This window comes from Bombina bombina, chromosome 4, assembly GCF_027579735.1.
Source record: "Bombina bombina isolate aBomBom1 chromosome 4, aBomBom1.pri, whole genome shotgun sequence".
Lineage (NCBI taxonomy): Eukaryota > Metazoa > Chordata > Amphibia > Anura > Bombinatoridae > Bombina > Bombina bombina.
In genome coordinates, this window is record NC_069502.1 from 227719193 (window position 1) to 227741060 (window position 21868).

Here is a 21868-nt window from a genome sequence, read left to right on the forward strand (position 1 = left end):
CAGGGATACCTTCTGGACTTCAAATACTCTCCTCCAAGAGAGAGATTTCATCTTTCAAGGTTGTCAACAATCCAGACAAAGAAAGAGGCGTTTCTACGCTGCGTACAAGAGCTCTTGTTAATGGGAGTAATCCATCCAGTTCCACGATCGGAACAGGGACAGGGGTTTTACTCAAATCTGTTTGTGGTTCCCAAAAAAGAGGGAACTTTCAGACCAATCCTGGACTTAAAGATCCTAAACAAATTCCTAAGAGTTCCATCGTTCAAGATGGAGACTATTCGGACAATTTTACCTATGATCCAAGAGGGTCAGTACATGACCACTGTAGATTTAAAAGATGCTTACCTGCACATACCGATTCACAAAGATCATTACCGGTACCTAAGGTTTGCCTTCCTAGACAGGCATTACCAGTTTGTGGCTCTTCCATTCGGATTGGCTACAGCGCCAAGAATCTTCACAAAGGTTCTGGGTGCTCTTCTGGCGGTACTAAGACCGCGGGGAATCTCGGTAGCTCCATACCTAGACGACATTCTGATACAAGCTTCAAGCTTTCAAACTGCCAAATCTCATACAGAGTTAGTGCTGGCATTTCTAAGGTCACATGGATGGAAGGTGAACGAAAAGAAAAGTTCACTCGTTCCACTCACAAGAGTTCCCTTCCTGGGGACTCTTATAGATTCTGTAGAAATGAAGATTTACCTGACAGAGGACAGGCTATCAAGACTTCAAAGTGCTTGCCGCACTCTTCATTCCATTCAACACCCGTCAGTGGCTCAATGTATGGAGGTAATCGGCTTAATGGTAGCGGCAATGGACATAGTACCCTTTGCACGCTTACACCTCAGACCACTGCAACTGTGCATGCTAGGTCAGTGGAATGGGGATTACTCAGACTTATCCCCTTCTCTGAATCTGGATCAAGAGACCAGAAATTCTCTTCTATGGTGGCTTTCTCGGCCACACCTGTCCAGGGGGATGCCATTCAGCAGACCAGACTGGACAATTGTAACAACAGACGCCAGCCTTCTAGGTTGGGGTGCCGTCTGGAATTCCCTGAAGGCTCAGGGACTATGGAGTCAGGAGGAGAGTCTCCTGCCAATAAACATTCTGGAATTGAGAGCAGTTCTCAATGCCCTCCTGGCTTGGCCCCAGTTGACAACTCGGGGGTTCATCAGGTTTCAGTCGGACAACATCACGACTGTAGCTTACATCAACCATCAGGGAGGGACAAGAAGCTCCCTAGCTATGATGGAAGTATCAAAGATAATTCGCTGGGCAGAGTCTCACTCTTGCCACCTGTCAGCAATCCACATCCCGGGAGTGGAGAACTGGGAGGCGGATTTCTTAAGTCGTCAGACTTTTCATCCGGGGGAGTGGGAACTTCATCCGGAGGTCTTTGCCTAAATACTTCGACGTTGGGGCAAACCAGAGATAGATCTCATGGCGTCTCGACAGAACGCCAAGCTTCCTCGTTACGGGTCCAGATCCAGGGATCCAGGAGCAGTCCTGATAGATGCTCTGACAGCACCTTGGGACTTCAGGATGGCTTACGTGTTTCCACCCTTCCCGTTGCTTCCTCGATTGATAGCCAGAATCAAACAAGAGAGAGCATCAGTGATTCTAATAGCACCTGCGTGGCCACGCAGGACTTGGTATGCAGACCTGGTGGACATGTCATCCTGTCCGCCTTGGTCTCTACCTCTGAAACAGGACCTTCTGATACAGGGTCCCTTCAAACATCAAAATCTAACTTCTCTGAAGCTGACTGCTTGGAAATTGAACGCTTAATTTTATCAAGACGTGGGTTTTCTGAGTCAGTTATTAGTACCTTAATACAGACTAGGAAACCTGTTACCAGAAAGATTTACCATAAGATATGGCGTAAATACCTACATTGGTGTGAATCCAAAGGTTACTCTTGGAGTAAGGTTAGGATTCCTAGGATATTGTCTTTTCTACAAGAAGGTTTAGAAAAGGGTTTATCTGCTAGTTCATTAAAGGGACAGATCTCAGCTCTGTCCATTCTGTTACACAAACGTCTGTCAGAAGTTCCTGACGTCCAGGCTTTTTGTCAGGCTTTGGCCAGGATTAAGCCTGTGTTTAAAACTGTTGCTCCACCATGGAGTTTAAACCTTGTTCTTAATGTTTTACAGGGCGTTCCGTTTGAACCCCTTCATTCCATTGATATAAAGTTGTTATCTTGGAAAGTTCTATTTTTAATGGCTATTTCCTCGGCTCGAAGAGTCTCTGAATTATCAGCCTTACATTGTGATTCTCCTTATTTGATTTTTCATTCGGATAAGGTAGTCCTGCGTACTAAACCTGGGTTCTTACCTAAGGTAGTTACTAACAGGAATATCAATCAAGAGATTGTTGTTCCTTCTTTATGCCCAAATCCTTCTTCAAAGAAGGAACGTCTACTGCACAACCTGGATGTAGTCCGGGCTCTAAAATTTTACTTGCAGGCAACTAAGGAATTCCGACAAACGTCTTCTCTGTTTGTCATTTACTCTGGGCAGAGGAGAGGTCAAAAAGCTTCCGCTACCTCTCTTTCTTTTTGGCTTCGTAGCATAATTCGTTTAGCTTATGAGACTGCTGGACAGCAGCCCCCTGAAAGAATTACAGCTCATTCTACTAGAGCTGTGGCTTCCACTTGGGCCTTCAAGAATGAGGCCTCTGTTGAACAGATTTGCAAGGCTGCAACTTGGTCTTCGCTTCATACTTTTTCCAAATTTTACAAATTTGACACCTTTGCTTCATCGGAGGCTATTTTTGGGAGAAAGGTTCTTCAGGCAGTGGTTCCTTCTGTATAAAGAGTCTGCCTATCCCTCCCGTCATCCGTGTACTTTTGCTTTGGTATTGGTATCCCAGAAGTAATGATGACCCGTGGACTGATCACACTTAACAGAAGAAAACATAATTTATGCTTACCTGATAAATTCCTTTCTTCTGTAGTGTGATCAGTCCACGGCCCGCCCTGTTTTTAAGGCAGGTAAATATTTTTTAATTTATACTCCAGTCACCACTTCACCCTTGGCTTTTCCTTTCTCGTTGGTCCTTGGTCGAATGACTGGGAGTGACGTAGAGGGGAGGAGCTATATGCAGCTCTGCTGGGTGAATCCTCTTGCACTTCCTGTAGGGGAGCAGTTAATATCCCAGAAGTAATGATGACCCGTGGACTGATCACACTACAGAAGAAAGGAATTTATCAGGTAAGCATAAATTATGTTTTTTGTCAGGCTCTATCTAGAATTAAGCCTGTATTTAGACCTATTACTCCTCCCTGGAGTTTGAATTTAGTTCTTTGAGTTCTTTGAGTTCTTCAAGGGGTTCCGTTTGAACCTATGTATTCCATAGATATTAAACTGTTATCTTGGAAAGTTCTGTTTCTGGTTGCTATTTCTTCTGCTCGAAGAGTTTCTGAGCTTTCAGCGTTGGTGTGATTCGCCTTATCTCATTTTTCATTCTGATAAGGTGGTTTTACGTACCAAACCTGGTTTTATCCTAAGGTTGTTTTGAATAAGAATATTAATCAGGAAATTGTTGTTCCTTCCGTGTGTCCTAATCCTTCTTCTAAGAAGGATAGTCTGTTACATAATTTGGATGTGGTCCGTGCCTTAAAGTTTTACTTGCAGGCAACTAAGGATTTCCGTCAATCATCTTCATTATTCATTGTTTATTCTGGAAAGCGTAGGGGTCAGAAAGCTACGGCTACCTCTTTCTTTTTGGCTCAGAAGTATCATCCGCCTGGTATATGAGACTGCTGGACAGCAGCCTCCTGAAAGAATTACGGCTCATTCTACTAGGGCTGTGGCTTCCACATGGGCTTTTAAAAATGATGCATCTGTTGAACAGATTTGTAAGGCTGCGACTTGGTCGTCCCTTCACACTTTTTCCAAATTTTACAAATTTGACACTTTTGCTTCTTCTGAGGCTATTTTTGGGAGAGAGGTTCTTAATGCAGTGGTGTCTTCCGTTTAAGTGCCTGTCTTGTCCCTCCCTTTCATCCGTGTCCTATTGCTTTGTTATTGGTTTCCCACAAGTAAGGATGAAATCAGTGGACTCGTCATATCTTTGTAAAAGAAAAGTAAATTTATGCTTACCTGATAAATTAATTTTCTCCAACATAGGTGTGTCCGGTCCACGGCGTCATCCTTACTTGTGGGATATTCTCTTCCCCAACAGGAAATGGCAAAGAGCCCAGCAAAGCTGGTCACATGATCCCTCCTAGGCTCCGCCTACCCCAGTCATTCTCTTTGCCGTTGTACAGGCAACATCTCCACGGAGATGGCTTAGAGTTTTTTAGTGTTTAACTGTAGTTTTTCATTATTCAATCAAGAGTTTGTTATTTTTAAATAGTGCTGGTACGTACTATTTACTCAGAAACAGAAAAGAGATGAAGAATTCTGTTTGTATGAGGAAAATGATTTTAGCAACCGTAACTAAAATCCATGGCTGTTCCACACAGGACTGTTGAGAGCAATTAACTTCAGTTGGGGGAACAGTTTGCAGTCCCTTGCTGCTTGAGGTATGACACATTCTAACAAGACGATGTAATGCTGGAAGCTGTCATTTTCCCTATGGGATCCGGTAAGCCATGTTTATTACGATTGTAAATAAGGGCTTCACAAGGGCTTATTTAAACTGTAGACTTTTTCTGGGCTAAATCGATTGATTATTAACACATATTTAGCCTTGAGGAATCATTTTATCTGGGTATTTTGATATAATAATATCGGCAGGCACTGTTTTAGACACCTTATTCTTTAGGGGCTTTCCCAAAGCATAGGCAGAGTCTCATTTTCGCGCCGGTGTTGCGCACTTGTTTTTGAGAGGCATGGCATGCAGTCGCATGTGAGAGGAGCTCTGATACTTATAAAAGACTTCTGAAGGCGTCATTTGGTATCGTATTCCCCTTTGGGTTTGGTTGGGTCTCAGCAAAGCAGATACCAGGGACTGTAAAGGGGTTTAAAGCTTAAAACGGCTCCGGTTCCGTTATTTTAAGGGTTAAAGCTTCCAAAATTGGTGTGCAATATTTTCAAGGCTTTAAGACGCTGTGGTGAAAATTTGGTGAATTTTGATCAATTCCTTCATGTTTTTTCGCAATTGCAGTAATAAAGTGTGTTCAGTTTAAAATTTAAAGTGACAGTAACGGTTTTATTTTAAAACGTTTTTTGTACTTTCTGATCAAGTTTATGCCTGTTTAACATGTCTGAACTACCAGATAGACTGTGTTCTGAATGTGGGGAAGCCAGAATTCCTATTCATTTAAATAAATGTGATTTATGTGATAATGACAATGATGCCCAAGATGATTCCTCAAGTGAGGGGAGTAAGCATGGTACTGCATCATTCCCTCCTTCGTCTACACGAGTCTTGCCCACTCAGGAGGCCCCTAGTACATCTAGCGCGCCAATACTCCTTACTATGCAACAATTAACGGCTGTAATGGATAATTCTGTCAAAAACATTTTAGCCAAAATGAACCCTTGTCAGCGTAAGCGTGGCTGCTCTGTTTTAGTTACTGAAGAGCATGACGACGCTGATATTAATATCTCTGAAGGGCCCCTAACCCAATCTGAGGGGGCCAGGGAGGTTTTGTCTGAGGGAGAAATTACTGATTTAGGGAACATTTCTCAGCAGGCTGAATCTGATGTGATTACATTTAAATTTAAATTGGAACATCTCCGCATTTTGCTTAAGGAGGTATTATCCACTCTGGATGATTGTGAAAATTTAGTCATCCCAGAGAAACTATGTAAAATGGACAAGTTCCTAGAGGTGCCGGGGCTCCCAGAAGCTTTTCCTATACCCAAGCGGGTGGCGGACATTGTTAATAAAGAATGGGAAAGGCCCGGTATTCCTTTCGTCCCTCCCCCCATATTTAAAAAATTGTTTCCTATGGTCGACCCCAGAAAGGACTTATGGCAGTCAGTCCCCAAGGTCGAGGGAGTGGTTTCTACTTTAAACAAACGCACCACTATTCCCATAGAGGATAGTTGTGCTTTCAAAGATCCTATGGATAAAAAATTAGAAGGTTTGCTTAAAAAGATGTTTGTTCAGCAGGGTTACCTTCTACAACCCATTTCATGCATTGTCCCTGTCACTACTGCCGCATATTTCTGGTTTGATGAACTGCTTAAGGTGCTCGATAGTGACTCTCCTCCTTATGAGGAGATTATGGACAGAATCAATGCTCTCAAATTGGCTAATTCTTTCACTCTAGACGCCTCTTTGCAATTGGCTAAGTTAGCGGCTAAGAACTCTGGGTTTGCTATTGTGGCGCGCAGAGCGCTTTGGTTGAAATCTTGGTCGGCTGATGCGTCTTCCAAGAACAAGCTACTAAACATTCCTTTCAAGGGGAAAACGTTGTTTGGTCCTGACTTGAAAGAGATTATCTCTGATATCACTGGGGGTAAGGGCCACGCCCTTCCTCAGGATCGGCCTTTCAAGGCAAAAAATAGACCTAATTTTCGTCCCTTTCGTAAAAACGGACCAGCCCAAGGTGCTACGTCCTCTAAGCAAGAGGGTAATACTTCTCAGGCCAAGCCAGCTTGGAGACCAATGCAAGGCTGGAACAAGGGAAAGCAGGCCAAGAAACCTGCCACTGCTACCAAGACAGCATGAAATATTGGCCCCCGATCCGGGACCGGATCTGGTGGGGGGCAGACTCTCTCTCTTCGCTCAGGCTTGGGCAAGAGATGTTCTGGATCCTTGGGCGCTAGAAATAGTCTCCCAGGGTTATCTTCTGGAATTCAAGGGACTTCCCCCAAGGGGGAGGTTCCACAGGTCGCAGTTGTCTTCAGACCACATAAAAAGACAGGCGTTCTTACATTGTGTAGAAGACCTGTTAAAAATGGGAGTGATTCATCCTGTTCCATTAAGAGAACAAGGGATGGGGTTCTACTCCAATCTGTTCATAGTTCCCAAAAAAGAGGGAACGTTCAGACCAATCCTAGATCTCAAGATCTTAAACAAATTTCTCAAGGTCCCATCGTTCAAGATGGAAACCATTCGAACTATCCTTCCTTCCATCCAGGAAGGTCAATTCATGACCACGGTGGATTTAAAGGATGCGTATCTACATATTCCTATCCACAAGGAACATCATCGGTTCCTAAGGTTTGCATTCCTGGACAAACATTACCAGTTCGTGGCGCTTCCTTTCGGATTAGCCACTGCTCCAAGGATTTTCACAAAGGTACTAGGGTCCCTTCTAGCGGTGCTAAGACCAAGGGGCATTGCAGTAGTACCTTACCTGGACGACATTCTGATTCAAGCGTCGTCCCTTCCTCAAGCAAAGGCTCACACGGACATTGTCCTGGCCTTTCTCAGATCTCACGGCTGGAAAGTGAACGTGGAAAAGAGTTCTCTATCCCCGTCAACAAGGGTTCCCTTCTTGGGAACAATTATAGACTCCTTAGAAATGAGGATCTTTCTAACAGAGGCCAGAAAAACAAAGCTTCTGGACTCTTGTCGGATACTTCATTCCGTTCCTCTTCCTTCCATAGCTCAGTGCATGGAAGTGATCGGGTTGATGGTGGCGGCGATGGACATAGTTCCTTTTGCGCGCATTCATCTAAGACCATTACAACTGTGCATGCTCAGTCAGTGGAATGGGGACTATACAGACTTGTCTCCGAAGATACAAGTAAATCAGAGGACCAGAGACTCACTCCGTTGGTGGCTGTCCCTGGACAATCTGTCTCAAGGGATGATGTTCCACAGACCAGAGTGGGTCATTGTCACGACCGACGCCAGTCTGATAGGCTGGGGCGCGGTCTGGGGATCCCTGAAAGCTCAGGGTCTTTGGTCTCGGGAAGAATCTCTTCTACCGATAAATATTCTGGAACTGAGAGCGATATTCAATGCTCTCCAGGCCTGGCCCCAGCTTGCGAGGACCAGGTTCATACGGTTTCAATCAGACAACATGACGACTGTTGCGTACATCAACCATCAGGGGGGAACAAGGAGTTCCCTAGCGATGGAAGAAGTAACCAAAATTATTCTTTGGGCGGAGTCTCACTCCTGCCACCTGTCTGCTATCCACATCCCAGGAGTGGAAAATTGGGAAGCGGATTTTCTGAGTCGGCAGACATTGCATCCGGGGGAGTGGGAACTCCATCCGGAAATCTTTGCCCAAGTCACTCACCTGTGGGGCATTCCAGACATGGATCTGATGGCCTCTCGTCAGAACTTCAAAGTTCCTTGCTACGGGGCCAGATCCAGGGATCCCAAGGCGGCTCTAGTGGATGCACTAGTAGCACCTTGGACCTTCAAACTAGCTTATGTGTTCCCGCCATTTCCTCTCATCCCCAGGCTGATAGCCAGGATCAAGCAGGAGAGGGCGTCGGTGATCTTGATAGCTCCTGCGTGGCCACGCAGGACTTGGTATGCAGATCTGGTGAATATGTCATCGGCTCCACCTTGGAAGCTACCTTTGAGACGAGACCTTCTTGTTCAGGGTCCGTTCGAACATCCGAATCTGGTTTCACTCCAGCTGACTGCTTGGAGATTGAACGCTTGATTTTATCGAAGCGAGGATTCTCAGATTCTGTTATCGATACTCTTGTTCAGGCCAGAAAGCCTGTGACTAGAAAGATTTACCACAAAATTTGGAAAAAATATATCTGTTGGTGTGAATCTAAAGGATTCCCTTGGGACAAGGTTAAGATTCCTAGGATTCTATCCTTCCTTCAAGAAGGATTGGAAAAAGGATTATCTGCAAGTTCCCTGAAGGGACAGATTTCTGCCTTGTCGGTATTACTTCACAAGAAGCTGGCAGCTGTGCCAGATGTTCAAGCCTTTGTTCAGGCTCTGGTTAGAATCAAGCCTGTTTACAAACCTTTGACTCCTCCTTGGAGTCTCAATTTAGTTCTTTCAGTTCTTCAGGGGGTTCCGTTTGAACCCTTACATTCCGTTGATATTAAGTTATTATCTTGGAAAGTTTTGTTTTTAGTTGCGATTTCTTCTGCTAGAAGAGTCTCAGAATTATCTGCTCTGCAGTGTTCTCCTCCTTATCTGGTGTTCCATGCAGATAAGGTGGTTTTACGTACTAAACCTGGTTTTCTTCCAAAAGTTGTTTCTAACAAAAACATTAACCAGGAGATTATCGTACCTTCTCTGTGTCCAAAACCAGTTTCAAAGAAGGAACGTTTGTTGCACAATTTGGATGTTGTTCGCGCTCTAAAATTCTATTTAGATGCTACAAAGGATTTTAGACAAACATCTTCCTTGTTTGTTGTTTATTCAGGTAAAAGGAGAGGTCAAAAAGCAACTTCTACCTCTCTCTCTTTTTGGATTAAAAGCATCATCAGATTGGCTTACGAGACTGCCGGACGGCAGCCTCCCGAAAGAATCACAGCTCATTCCACTAGGGCTGTGGCTTCCACATGGGCCTTCAAGAACGAGGCTTCTGTTGATCAGATATGTAGGGCAGCGACTTGGTCTTCACTGCACACTTTTACCAAATTTTACAAGTTTGATACTTTTGCTTCTTCTGAGGCTATTTTTGGGAGAAAGGTTTTGCAAGCCGTGGTGCCTTCCATTTAGGTGACCTGATTTGCTCCCTCCCTTCATCCGTGTCCTAAAGCTTTGGTATTGGTTCCCACAAGTAAGGATGACGCCGTGGACCGGACACACCTATGTTGGAGAAAACAGAATTTATGTTTACCTGATAAATTTCTTTCTCCAACGGTGTGTCCGGTCCACGGCCCGCCCTGGTTTTTTTAATCAGGTCTGATATTTTATTTTCTTTAACTACAGTCACCACGGTACCATATGGTTTCTCCTATGCAAATATTCCTCCTTAACGTCGGTCGAATGACTGGGGTAGGCGGAGCCTAGGAGGGATCATGTGACCAGCTTTGCTGGGCTCTTTGCCATTTCCTGTTGGGGAAGAGAATATCCCACAAGTAAGGATGACGCCGTGGACCGGACACACCGTTGGAGAAAGAAATTTATCAGGTAAACATAAATTCTGTTTCTTTTACGATATGACGAGTCCACGGCCCACCCTGTTATTTTAAGACAGATTTATTTTATTTTTTGAAAACTTCAGTCACCTCTGCACCTTTTTAGCCTTTCCTTTTCTCTTCCTATAACCTTCGGCCGAATGACTGGAGGTGGAGGGGAAGGGAGGGGCTATATATACAGCTCTGCTGTGGTGCTCTTTGCCACTTTCTGTTAGCAGGAGGTTAATATCCCACAAGTAAGGATGAAAGCTGTGGACTCGTCATATCGTAAAAGAAATTAATTTATCAGGTAAGCATACATTTACTTTTTTATTACTCTCCCCAATGGATTGTGATAGACACGATCTGCCTGATATCTCTTTATGGAGGCAATTGATGAATTTGGTTTGTATCATAGGACCATGCTATGAACCGTACTTTTCTAAAGAGAAAAAAATAAAATATGTTTGTAATTTTGAAATGTATCCTTATTAATTATTTCCATAATTTTATTGCTAGTTCATTTAATTTGTATCCTTATTTCTAAGAAGCTTAGACTGTTTTTTAATAGTTTAGCAAACCTTTATATCATGATCCACTCATTCTGTTTTAGGGAATGCCAGAACAGTGGGCACGTCTGCTGCAGACCTCAAATATTACTAAGCTTGAGCAGAAAAAGAATCCTCAGGCTGTGCTCGATGTGCTAAAATTCTATGATTCTAAGGACACGGCCAGGCAGAAATATCTCAGCTTCTCTGCCCCAGGTAATGCCTGCACTTTCTATGTAGTAGGTGGCTGTTTGTTTATAGGAACATGATAAATTTTGTTGGATCATGTAAATATTTCATTATTGAAAAGGGGTTAAAACCTCAAGCAGGAAATTGCCTATGAGCCTGCTCGAAGCAGGGACAAACTGAGTAAGCATTCAGTACATTATAGTACTGTACTCAAACCTATGAATGTTATTTTACTGAACTTAATACAGGACATAAATACTGTCCGAAGACAGTTACAGGGTCTATATTTAATTTTTTAATCAAAATCATATCGCATTACATTTATAAAATTATAATGAAAATTAGGTATGAGAAATCTTGTAATACCCTTTTAGCAGGGAATGAAAAGTAAGTAATAATTGGAAGGAGAGAATCTGTAGACTGCAAATTGCATAAGTAGTAATCTGGGAACAATAACCATGAATGTTCCCTATGTGAAAATATGAAAAGGTATAAAATGTAATCATTTTGTTAACCATAACATGAGTTATCTAGAGGGAAACAAAATCATTAGTTGTTCAATAAGGCCCTTGATAAGGTGTCAAGACATTAGTGGGTCTTAAACCAATAGATCTGCAGAGATCGAAGTGTGTATCCCTCCCTAGTCATGGAATACAGGGTCTAGATGTTAGCCACATAACACCAGTCTCAACCTAAAAATTAAAAAAAAATATATATTTCTCCAACATAGGTGTGTCCGGTCCACGGCGTCATCCTTACTTGTGGGATATTCTCTTCCCCAACAGGAAATGGCAAAGAGCCCAGCAAAGCTGGTCACATGATCCCTCCTAGGCTCCGCCTACCCCAGTCATTCTCTTTGCCGTTGTACAGGCAACATCTCCACGGAGATGGCTTAGAGTTTTTTAGTGTTTAACTGTAGTTTTTCATTATTCAATCAAGAGTTTGTTATTTTCAAATAGTGCTGGTACGTACTATTTACTCAGAAACAGAAAAGAGATGAAGAATTCTGTTTGTATGAGGAAAATGATTTTAGCAACCGTAACTAAAATCCATGGCTGTTCCACACAGGACTGTTGAGAGCAATTAACTTCAGTTGGGGGAACAGTTTGCAGTCCCTTGCTGCTTGAGGTATGACACATTCTAACAAGACGATGTAATGCTGGAAGCTGTCATTTTCCCTATGGGATCCGGTAAGCCATGTTTATTACGATTGTAAATAAGGGCTTCACAAGGGCTTATTTAAACTGTAGACTTTTTCTGGGCTAAATCGATTGATTATTAACACATATTTAGCCTTGAGGAATCATTTTATCTGGGTATTTTGATATAATAATATCGGCAGGCACTGTTTTAGACACCTTATTCTTTAGGGGCTTTCCCAAAGCATAGGCAGAGTCTCATTTTCGCGCCGGTGTTGCGCACTTGTTTTTGAGAGGCATGGCATGCAGTCGCATGTGAGAGGAGCTCTGATACTTATAAAAGACTTCTGAAGGCGTCATTTGGTATCGTATTCCCCTTTGGGTTTGGTTGGGTCTCAGCAAAGCAGATACCAGGGACTGTAAAGGGGTTTAAAGCTTAAAACGGCTCCGGTTCCGTTATTTTAAGGGTTAAAGCTTCCAAAATTGGTGTGCAATATTTTCAAGGCTTTAAGACGCTGTGGTGAAAATTTGGTGAATTTTGAACAATTCCTTCATGTTTTTTCGCAATTGCAGTAATAAAGTGTGTTCAGTTTAAAATTTAAAGTGACAGTAACGGTTTTATTTTAAAACGTTTTTTGTACTTTCTGATCAAGTTTATGCCTGTTTAACATGTCTGAACTACCAGATAGACTGTGTTCTGAATGTGGGGAAGCCAGAATTCCTATTCATTTAAATAAATGTGATTTATGTGATAATGACAATGATGCCCAAGATGATTCCTCAAGTGAGGGGAGTAAGCATGGTACTGCATCATTCCCTCCTTCGTCTACACGAGTCTTGCCCACTCAGGAGGCCCCTAGTACATCTAGCGCGCCAATACTCCTTACTATGCAACAATTAACGGCTGTAATGGATAATTCTGTCAAAAACATTTTAGCCAAAATGAACCCTTGTCAGCGTAAGCGTGGCTGCTCTGTTTTAGTTACTGAAGAGCATGACGACGCTGATATTAATATCTCTGAAGGGCCCCTAACCCAATCTGAGGGGGCCAGGGAGGTTTTGTCTGAGGGAGAAATTACTGATTTAGGGAACATTTCTCAGCAGGCTGAATCTGATGTGATTACATTTAAATTTAAATTGGAACATCTCCGCATTTTGCTTAAGGAGGTATTATCCACTCTGGATGATTGTGAAAATTTAGTCATCCCAGAGAAACTATGTAAAATGGACAAGTTCCTAGAGGTGCCGGGGCTCCCAGAAGCTTTTCCTATACCCAAGCGGGTGGCGGACATTGTTAATAAAGAATGGGAAAGGCCCGGTATTCCTTTCGTCCCTCCCCCCATATTTAAAAAATTGTTTCCTATGGTCGACCCCAGAAAGGACTTATGGCAGTCAGTCCCCAAGGTCGAGGGAGCGGTTTCTACTTTAAACAAACGCACCACTATTCCCATAGAGGATAGTTGTGCTTTCAAAGATCCTATGGATAAAAAATTAGAAGGTTTGCTTAAAAAGATGTTTGTTCAGCAGGGTTACCTTCTACAACCCATTTCATGCATTGTCCCTGTCACTACTGCCGCATATTTCTGGTTTGATGAACTGCTTAAGGTGCTCGATAGTGACTCTCCTCCTTATGAGGAGATTATGGACAGAATCAATGCTCTCAAATTGGCTAATTCTTTCACTCTAGACGCCTCTTTGCAATTGGCTAAGTTAGCGGCTAAGAACTCTGGGTTTGCTATTGTGGCGCGCAGAGCGCTTTGGTTGAAATCTTGGTCGGCTGATGCGTCTTCCAAGAACAAGCTACTAAACATTCCTTTCAAGGGGAAAACGTTGTTTGGTCCTGACTTGAAGGAGATTATCTCTGATATCACTGGGGGTAAGGGCCACGCCCTTCCTCAGGATCGGCCTTTCAAGGCAAAAAATAGACCTAATTTTCGTCCCTTTCGTAAAAACGGACCAGCCCAAGGTGCTACGTCCTCTAAGCAAGAGGGTAATACTTCTCAGGCCAAGCCAGCTTGGAGACCAATGCAAGGCTGGAACAAGGGAAAGCAGGCCAAGAAACCTGCCACTGCTACCAAGACAGCATGAAATATTGGCCCCCGATCCGGGACCGGATCTGGTGGGGGGCAGACTCTCTCTCTTCGCTCAGGCTTGGGCAAGAGATGTTCTGGATCCTTGGGCGCTAGAAATAGTCTCCCAGGGTTATCTTCTGGAATTCAAGGGACTTCCCCCAAGGGGGAGGTTCCACAGGTCGCAGTTGTCTTCAGACCACATAAAAAGACAGGCGTTCTTACATTGTGTAGAAGACCTGTTAAAAATGGGAGTGATTCATCCTGTTCCATTAAGAGAACAAGGGATGGGGTTCTACTCCAATCTGTTCATAGTTCCCAAAAAAGAGGGAACGTTCAGACCAATCCTAGATCTCAAGATCTTAAACAAATTTCTCAAGGTCCCATCGTTCAAGATGGAAACCATTCGAACTATCCTTCCTTCCATCCAGGAAGGTCAATTCATGACCACGGTGGATTTAAAGGATGCGTATCTACATATTCCTATCCACAAGGAACATCATCGGTTCCTAAGGTTTGCATTCCTGGACAAACATTACCAGTTCGTGGCGCTTCCTTTCGGATTAGCCACTGCTCCAAGGATTTTCACAAAGGTACTAGGGTCCCTTCTAGCGGTGCTAAGACCAAGGGGCATTGCAGTAGTACCTTACCTGGACGACATTCTGATTCAAGCGTCGTCCCTTCCTCAAGCAAAGGCTCACACGGACATTGTCCTGGCCTTTCTCAGATCTCACGGCTGGAAAGTGAACGTGGAAAAGAGTTCTCTATCCCCGTCAACAAGGGTTCCCTTCTTGGGAACAATTATAGACTCCTTAGAAATGAGGATCTTTCTAACAGAGGCCAGAAAAACAAAGCTTCTGGACTCTTGTCGGATACTTCATTCCGTTCCTCTTCCTTCCATAGCTCAGTGCATGGAAGTGATCGGGTTGATGGTGGCGGCGATGGACATAGTTCCTTTTGCGCGCATTCATCTAAGACCATTACAACTGTGCATGCTCAGTCAGTGGAATGGGGACTATACAGACTTGTCACGAAGATACAAGTAAATCAGAGAACCAGAGACTCACTCCGTTGGTGGCTGTCCCTGGACAATCTGTCTCAAGGGATGATGTTCCACAGACCAGAGTGGGTCATTGTCACGACCGACGCCAGTCTGATAGGCTGGGGCGCGGTCTGGGGATCCCTGAAAGCTCAGGGTCTTTGGTCTCGGGAAGAATCTCTTCTACCGATAAATATTCTGGAACTGAGAGCGATATTCAATGCTCTCCAGGCCTGGCCCCAGCTTGCGAGGACCAGGTTCATACGGTTTCAATCAGACAACATGACGACTGTTGCGTACATCAACCATCAGGGGGGAACAAGGAGTTCCCTAGCGATGGAAGAAGTAACCAAAATTATTCTTTGGGCGGAGTCTCACTCCTGCCACCTGTCTGCTATCCACATCCCAGGAGTGGAAAATTGGGAAGCGGATTTTCTGAGTCGGCAGACATTGCATCCGGGGGAGTGGGAACTCCATCCGGAAATCTTTGCCCAAGTCACTCACCTGTGGGGCATTCCAGACATGGATCTGATGGCCTCTCGTCAGAACTTCAAAGTTCCTTGCTACGGGGCCAGATCCAGGGATCCCAAGGCGGCTCTAGTGGATGCACTAGTAGCACCTTGGACCTTCAAACTAGCTTATGTGTTCCCGCCATTTCCTCTCATCCCCAGGCTGATAGCCAGGATCAAGCAGGAGAGGGCGTCGGTGATCTTGATAGCTCCTGCGTGGCCACGCAGGACTTGGTATGCAGATCTGGTGAATATGTCATCGGCTCCACCTTGGAAGCTACCTTTGAGACGAGACCTTCTTGTTCAGGGTCCGTTCGAACATCCGAATCTGGTTTCACTCCAGCTGACTGCTTGGAGATTGAACGCTTGATTTTATCGAAGCGAGGATTCTCAGATTCTGTTATCGATACTCTTGTTCAGGCCAGAAAGCCTGTGACTAGAAAGATTTACCACAAAATTTGGAAAAAATATATCTGTTGGTGTGAATCTAAAGGATTCCCTTGGGACAAGGTTAAGATTCCTAGGATTCTATCCTTCCTTCAAGAAGGATTGGAAAAAGGATTATCTGCAAGTTCCCTGAAGGGACAGATTTCTGCCTTGTCGGTATTACTTCACAAAAAGCTGGCAGCTGTGCCAGATGTTCAAGCCTTTGTTCAGGCTCTGGTTAGAATCAAGCCTGTTTACAAACCTTTGACTCCTCCTTGGAGTCTCAATTTAGTTCTTTCAGTTCTTCAGGGGGTTCCGTTTGAACCCTTACATTCCGTTGATATTAAGTTATTATCTTGGAAAGTTTTGTTTTTAGTTGCGATTTCTTCTGCTAGAAGAGTCTCAGAATTATCTGCTCTGCAGTGTTCTCCTCCTTATCTGGTGTTCCATGCAGATAAGGTGGTTTTACGTACTAAACCTGGTTTTCTTCCAAAAGTTGTTTCTAACAAAAACATTAACCAGGAGATTATCGTACCTTCTCTGTGTCCAAAACCAGTTTCAAAGAAGGAACGTTTGTTGCACAATTTGGATGTTGTTCGCGCTCTAAAATTCTATTTAGATGCTACAAAGGATTTTAGACAAACATCTTCCTTGTTTGTTGTTTATTCAGGTAAAAGGAGAGGTCAAAAAGCAACTTCTACCTCTCTCTCTTTTTGGATTAAAAGCATCATCAGATTGGCTTACGAGACTGCCGGACGGCAGCCTCCCGAAAGAATCACAGCTCATTCCACTAGGGCTGTGGCTTCCACATGGGCCTTCAAGAACGAGGCTTCTGTTGATCAGATATGTAGGGCAGCGACTTGGTCTTCACTGCACACTTTTACCAAATTTTACAAGTTTGATACTTTTGCTTCTTCTGAGGCTATTTTTGGGAGAAAGGTTTTGCAAGCCGTGGTGCCTTCCATTTAGGTGACCTGATTTGCTCCCTCCCTTCATCCGTGTCCTAAAGCTTTGGTATTGGTTCCCACAAGTAAGGATGACGCCGTGGACCGGACACACCTATGTTGGAGAAAACAGAATTTATGTTTACCTGATAAATTTCTTTCTCCAACGGTGTGTCCGGTCCACGGCCCGCCCTGGTTTTTTTAATCAGGTCTGATATTTTATTTTCTTTAACTACAGTCACCACGGTACCATATGGTTTCTCCTATGCAAATATTCCTCCTTAACGTCGGTCGAATGACTGGGGTAGGCGGAGCCTAGGAGGGATCATGTGACCAGCTTTGCTGGGCTCTTTGCCATTTCCTGTTGGGGAAGAGAATATCCCACAAGTAAGGATGACGCCGTGGACCGGACACACCGTTGGAGAAAGAAATTTATCAGGTAAACATAAATTCTGTTTTTTTTAAAATAAATAAAAAAATAAATATATATATATATAAAAATATGTGTTGAAAGTACATTCTACTCAACTTTAGCAGTTTCTTAGGTGATACATGATTTACTCCAGGTAGCCACTTGATTTCATTTCATTTGAATTTTTACAAGAAACCTATTTGTAAGACCTAGAGGTTGTATACAGCAATTATAAAGGGAGCTTTGGTATTAACCCCACTGTTGCCTGAATACTTTGCTACCAGAAGATTAGAGCGGTAAAGAGGGTTTATATTTAATAAAAAAAGTTTTAAAACTCCTAAAGGTGACGTGATTAAATACTATGTGAGCTGTAAAGAAACTGATTTATTAGTATAAATCTTGTTGAAAACCTGCAGGAAATTAAAGGCTGTACCCATCAGACTCCCAGGTGTTGAATACTAATGTCTTAAAGGGACACGTTACCCATATACATGTATATGAAACACCCACCCAACAGGGATTTGCATATATATATATATAATTATAATTCAAAAAAGAGCACTCTCACCACAACAGCAAACGCCAGGGTGCCAACGGTTGAATATAATAAATAAGAGGCGGCACTCACTGGACACTGGTCTTTCCAAAGTGTACTTTAATATAACAAAGTGACGTTTCGGGGACACAATCCCCTTCCTCAGACAAGCAAATACAAACTTCACACATTCATTTAAGTGTAATAAGCCCCTCCCAGTGAAGTAAAAATAGTGAACCGCATTACAGCTGAATGTCTACCTGTCCCCAGCGTGCAGCCTCTCAACATACCTTGTGTGCAGATTCAAAATTCAAACACTGCCCAGAAAAACAGCTGAGAAGCCAAACGCTGATTACACAGCGAATAACCATATTGGACAATATATGCACATAGGGGATAACTAAACAAATACAAATACAAGGGCAGCAAGACAAAGTTGTACCTTTAAAATCCTCATAGTGAACAGCATTACAGCTGGATGTCTGCCTGTCCCCAGCGTGTAGCCTCTCAACATGCCTTGTGTGCAGATTCAAAATGCAAACACTGCCTAGAAAAACAGCTGAGAAGCCAAACGCTGATTACACAGAGTCCATCTGCCCCTAGTGGTGTACACAAATATAGCAGCTAAAGAATTGTTGGTATGCAATAAAGCAGATTACAAAGGAATACTATTCACCTAATGTAGCGACTAAACATGTATGGGGTAGTGTACACCTCTCAAAGCTATATAAATCTCAAGGTTGTTAAAGGAACACAATGCATGAGTGTAAAACATAACCCAACATAATGTGAATGTTTCATCCAGAGCCACTGTCAATGTTATTAATATGACAGGGGTCTCATAACTGCTTGCAATACTTGCCAAACTTGCTATTCAGTATCGATCATAACAATAAGCTAAGCATATATAACATATAGAGTTGCTATATATGACCAAAATGGAAATTACTCTATCATATGTCCGGTCACTATTATGCTTTGGGGAAAGAAAACACAATGCGTGCTCAATACTTTATACACTCTATGTACTCTAGAGTGCTCTGTAGTTCTCTTAAAGAGACAAAGGATCCCAGAGAATTAATAGATACTACTATAAAACATAAATGCATGAGGACATCTAAGAGGATTTACATGGATCTCCTAAAGGGATAAAGAATCCCTGAGATGCCAAATATAAGGTACTACAGCTTTAAATGGAAAAGTGGCTCTCAAATCGTATGGAATATTGGACTCTCATCAAACTCTAAAACATGTTTTGCAAATATCAAAAAGTTGTAAGATTACAAAAAATTATAAAATAGAAAAAATGAAAGAAAAAATGCAAAAATGTCAAAAATATATATGCAATATTTGCACAGACAGGGGGATGACATATGTATGTTATATGTCCCCATGAGTCTCCAAAAATTAATCCACTTCATTTGGTATACAATCCGGATCTCTTTTATAGATAGCAGTGCCAGTCCAAACTGACGTTCAGTCCATTTGGGCGTTCTGTGTTCAAGGTGAAAATCCACTTAGACTCAATTTGCAGTAGTCTCCGATGTCTGTCGCCACCCCTCGATAAGACAGATACAGGTGATCTATTAACTTAAACCTGATATCCTGCACAGTATGTCCCTTGGTGACAAAATGATGGGCCACAGGTTGATCACTTTTCCCATTTTTAATTGCAGCTCTAATAGAAGACCTGTGATTGGCCATACCTGTGCGGGCATCATCTCCCGTTTTACCAATATAGAAAAGCCAACACGGACAGATAATCATGTATATCACAAATGGGGTGGTACACGTTAGATAATGTTGTATTTGAAATCTCCGGTTGGTCTCGGGATGATTTAAGGTGGAGCCTGGAATCATGGCATTACATGTTGTGCAGCCAATACAACGAAAGCACCCTCTTTTGGTGCCCTCTAACCATGCAGACTTCATATAACAGTGTTTAGGATCTGTCAGAACCAATTGGTCTCTCAGGTTCCGGTTTCTCTTAAATCCCTCTCTTGGGCTGTCCCAATCCTGGAATGGTAGATTCGGGTCACTTTTGATGATATGCCAGTGATTCCTAATGCTATGTCCAATGTTCTTAGTATCCGGACAGTATTTTGTGACAAATGTCATCCGATTGTGGGAATCCTTCTCTTCCACCACCTTGGGGCTATTTTGTGCATTAATACATTCAAGTAGATGTTCCCATTTGTATCCTCTGGCTATGAACCTCGCTGCCATATCTTGTAATTGTAGATTTCTCTTCAGTATATCACTGTTGTTGCGATGGACTCTGGCCATTTGGCCCTGTGGTATAGCCTTTAATAAAGAGGAAGGGTAACAGCTCTGTGCATGTAGGACCGAATACCTATCGGTTGGTTTGCGGTATAATGTGGTACCTACTTGTTCTTTATCCCTAAAGATACAGAGTTCAAGGAATTCTACTTTCTCCTTACTCACATTTATCTTGAATTGGATTGGATGTTCTTGGTCATTCAGGTCCTTGAACCACTTCTCTGCTGTCTCGATGGGTCCTGCCCAAATCAGAAAGAGGTCATCAATATACCGTTGGTACATGACCACCTCCTTTTTGTGATACACGTGCATAATTTCTTCCTCATACTGTTACATGTAGAGGTTGGCAAAGGAGGGGGCCACGTTAGACCCCATAGCAGTCCCCTTGATTTGGCTGTAATAGGTCTCTTCAAATTTAAAGTAGTTAAGCCGTAGACTTAATTCCAGTACTTGCAACAGGAATGTCATAGGTGGTCCTACATAGGGGTATCTGCTCAATCCTCTCGCTACCATCTTGATGCCATCTTATTGTGGTATGATTGTATATAGACTGGTTACGTCTGCTGTAACCAGTACCCAGTTTTCTTCTTCCATTTTAAGACCCTTTAACTTCTGTATGAGGTCCGTTTAATCCCAGACATACAATCTCATATTTTTAACAATAGGTTGCAGGAAGAAATCCACAAATTGAAAGAGAGGTGATGTAATGGAATCCCTGGCTGAAACGATGGGTCTGCCCGGTGGGTGCGTCAAGTTCTTATGCACCTTAGGGAGTGTGTATAGAATTGGGCACTTTGGGTAGTCAACCAACAGGAAGTTCGCAATCTTGTCTTCAATGAAACCTTGTGCCATCCCTTCGAGTACCACAGTTCTAATCTCTTTATGGAATTCTTTCATAGGGTTTCTTGGCAGTGGGAGATATGTGGATATATCATTCAGTTGCTGAATAATCTCCCCCTTGTAGTACTCATAGTTCATCACGACCGTGGCACCACCTTTGTCCGCTGAGCGGATGATGATTTGAGGGTCAATGGCTAATGATTTGATTGCTCGGACCTCCTCCGTTCTCAGATTATTCTTATATTTAGATGTCAATGTATTGTTGGCATCATCGCCAATCAGGCGGGAGTAGGTCTTGATACTTGAATTATAGCTGATGGGGTCAAATTTACTGATCTTCCTAAATGGTAAATCTGTACCAAGGCTACAGTTATGACTAACGTGTTCCTTTAGCCTCAAGTTTCTTTGAAACTTCTGCTGGTCAATCCATGTTTCAAAAGGGTCACTGCGTTTAGTAGGTATAAAGTTCAGTCCCCTATTCAGAAGTCTTATCTCTGGGTCTGTGAGCTTGCGGTCACTGATGTTAATGACCAAACTGTTGTCCTCTAATGCTTCCATTATTGGGGTAGGTGGGGGAATTGAGGTCTCCCCCTGACCACCCCTTCGTGGATGTGGCCGCCTCTTCCTCTCCCTCCTGACCGATTGGTCACCCCTAAAAAATTTTGCTGTTGTCTATTGCCTCTATATGCTGGTGAGGGTATAGGTACCTGTGTGCCAGGCGGTGTGTCAGAATCAGTGCCAGAACTAGTGTCAACTGTTTGTAAATTCCTTCTGGTGTACTGTCTTGGACGTCTGTCTTCTGGGCATATAAGATCTAGTGCCCCCTTTGCCACCTGAAATCCACCTGTATACAGACTTCTCCCTGTAATCTTCAGTGACCGTGGCCAATTTCTTATTATTAAAGGATATCGGAGCCACTTTATAATTGGTAATCTGTTTTCTGTAATTGATTAAGCCAGTCCGTACTAGTATCCAACTCTAA

General features: G+C 43.1%; 1 protein-coding gene across 5 annotated transcripts in view; it reads left to right on the top strand.

The window, feature by feature from the left end:
* The window catches only part of PAK2 (p21 (RAC1) activated kinase 2), a 505361-nt gene that overhangs the window by 238645 nt on the left and 244848 nt on the right, over positions 1 to 21868 (top strand). For all 5 annotated transcript variants that reach the window (XM_053709811.1, XM_053709810.1, XM_053709809.1 and 2 more), the window contains one exon: positions 10570 to 10720. In XM_053709811.1, the coding sequence (XP_053565786.1) occupies positions 10570 to 10720 (151 nt within the window). The remainder of the gene's footprint in view (positions 1 to 10569; positions 10721 to 21868) is intronic.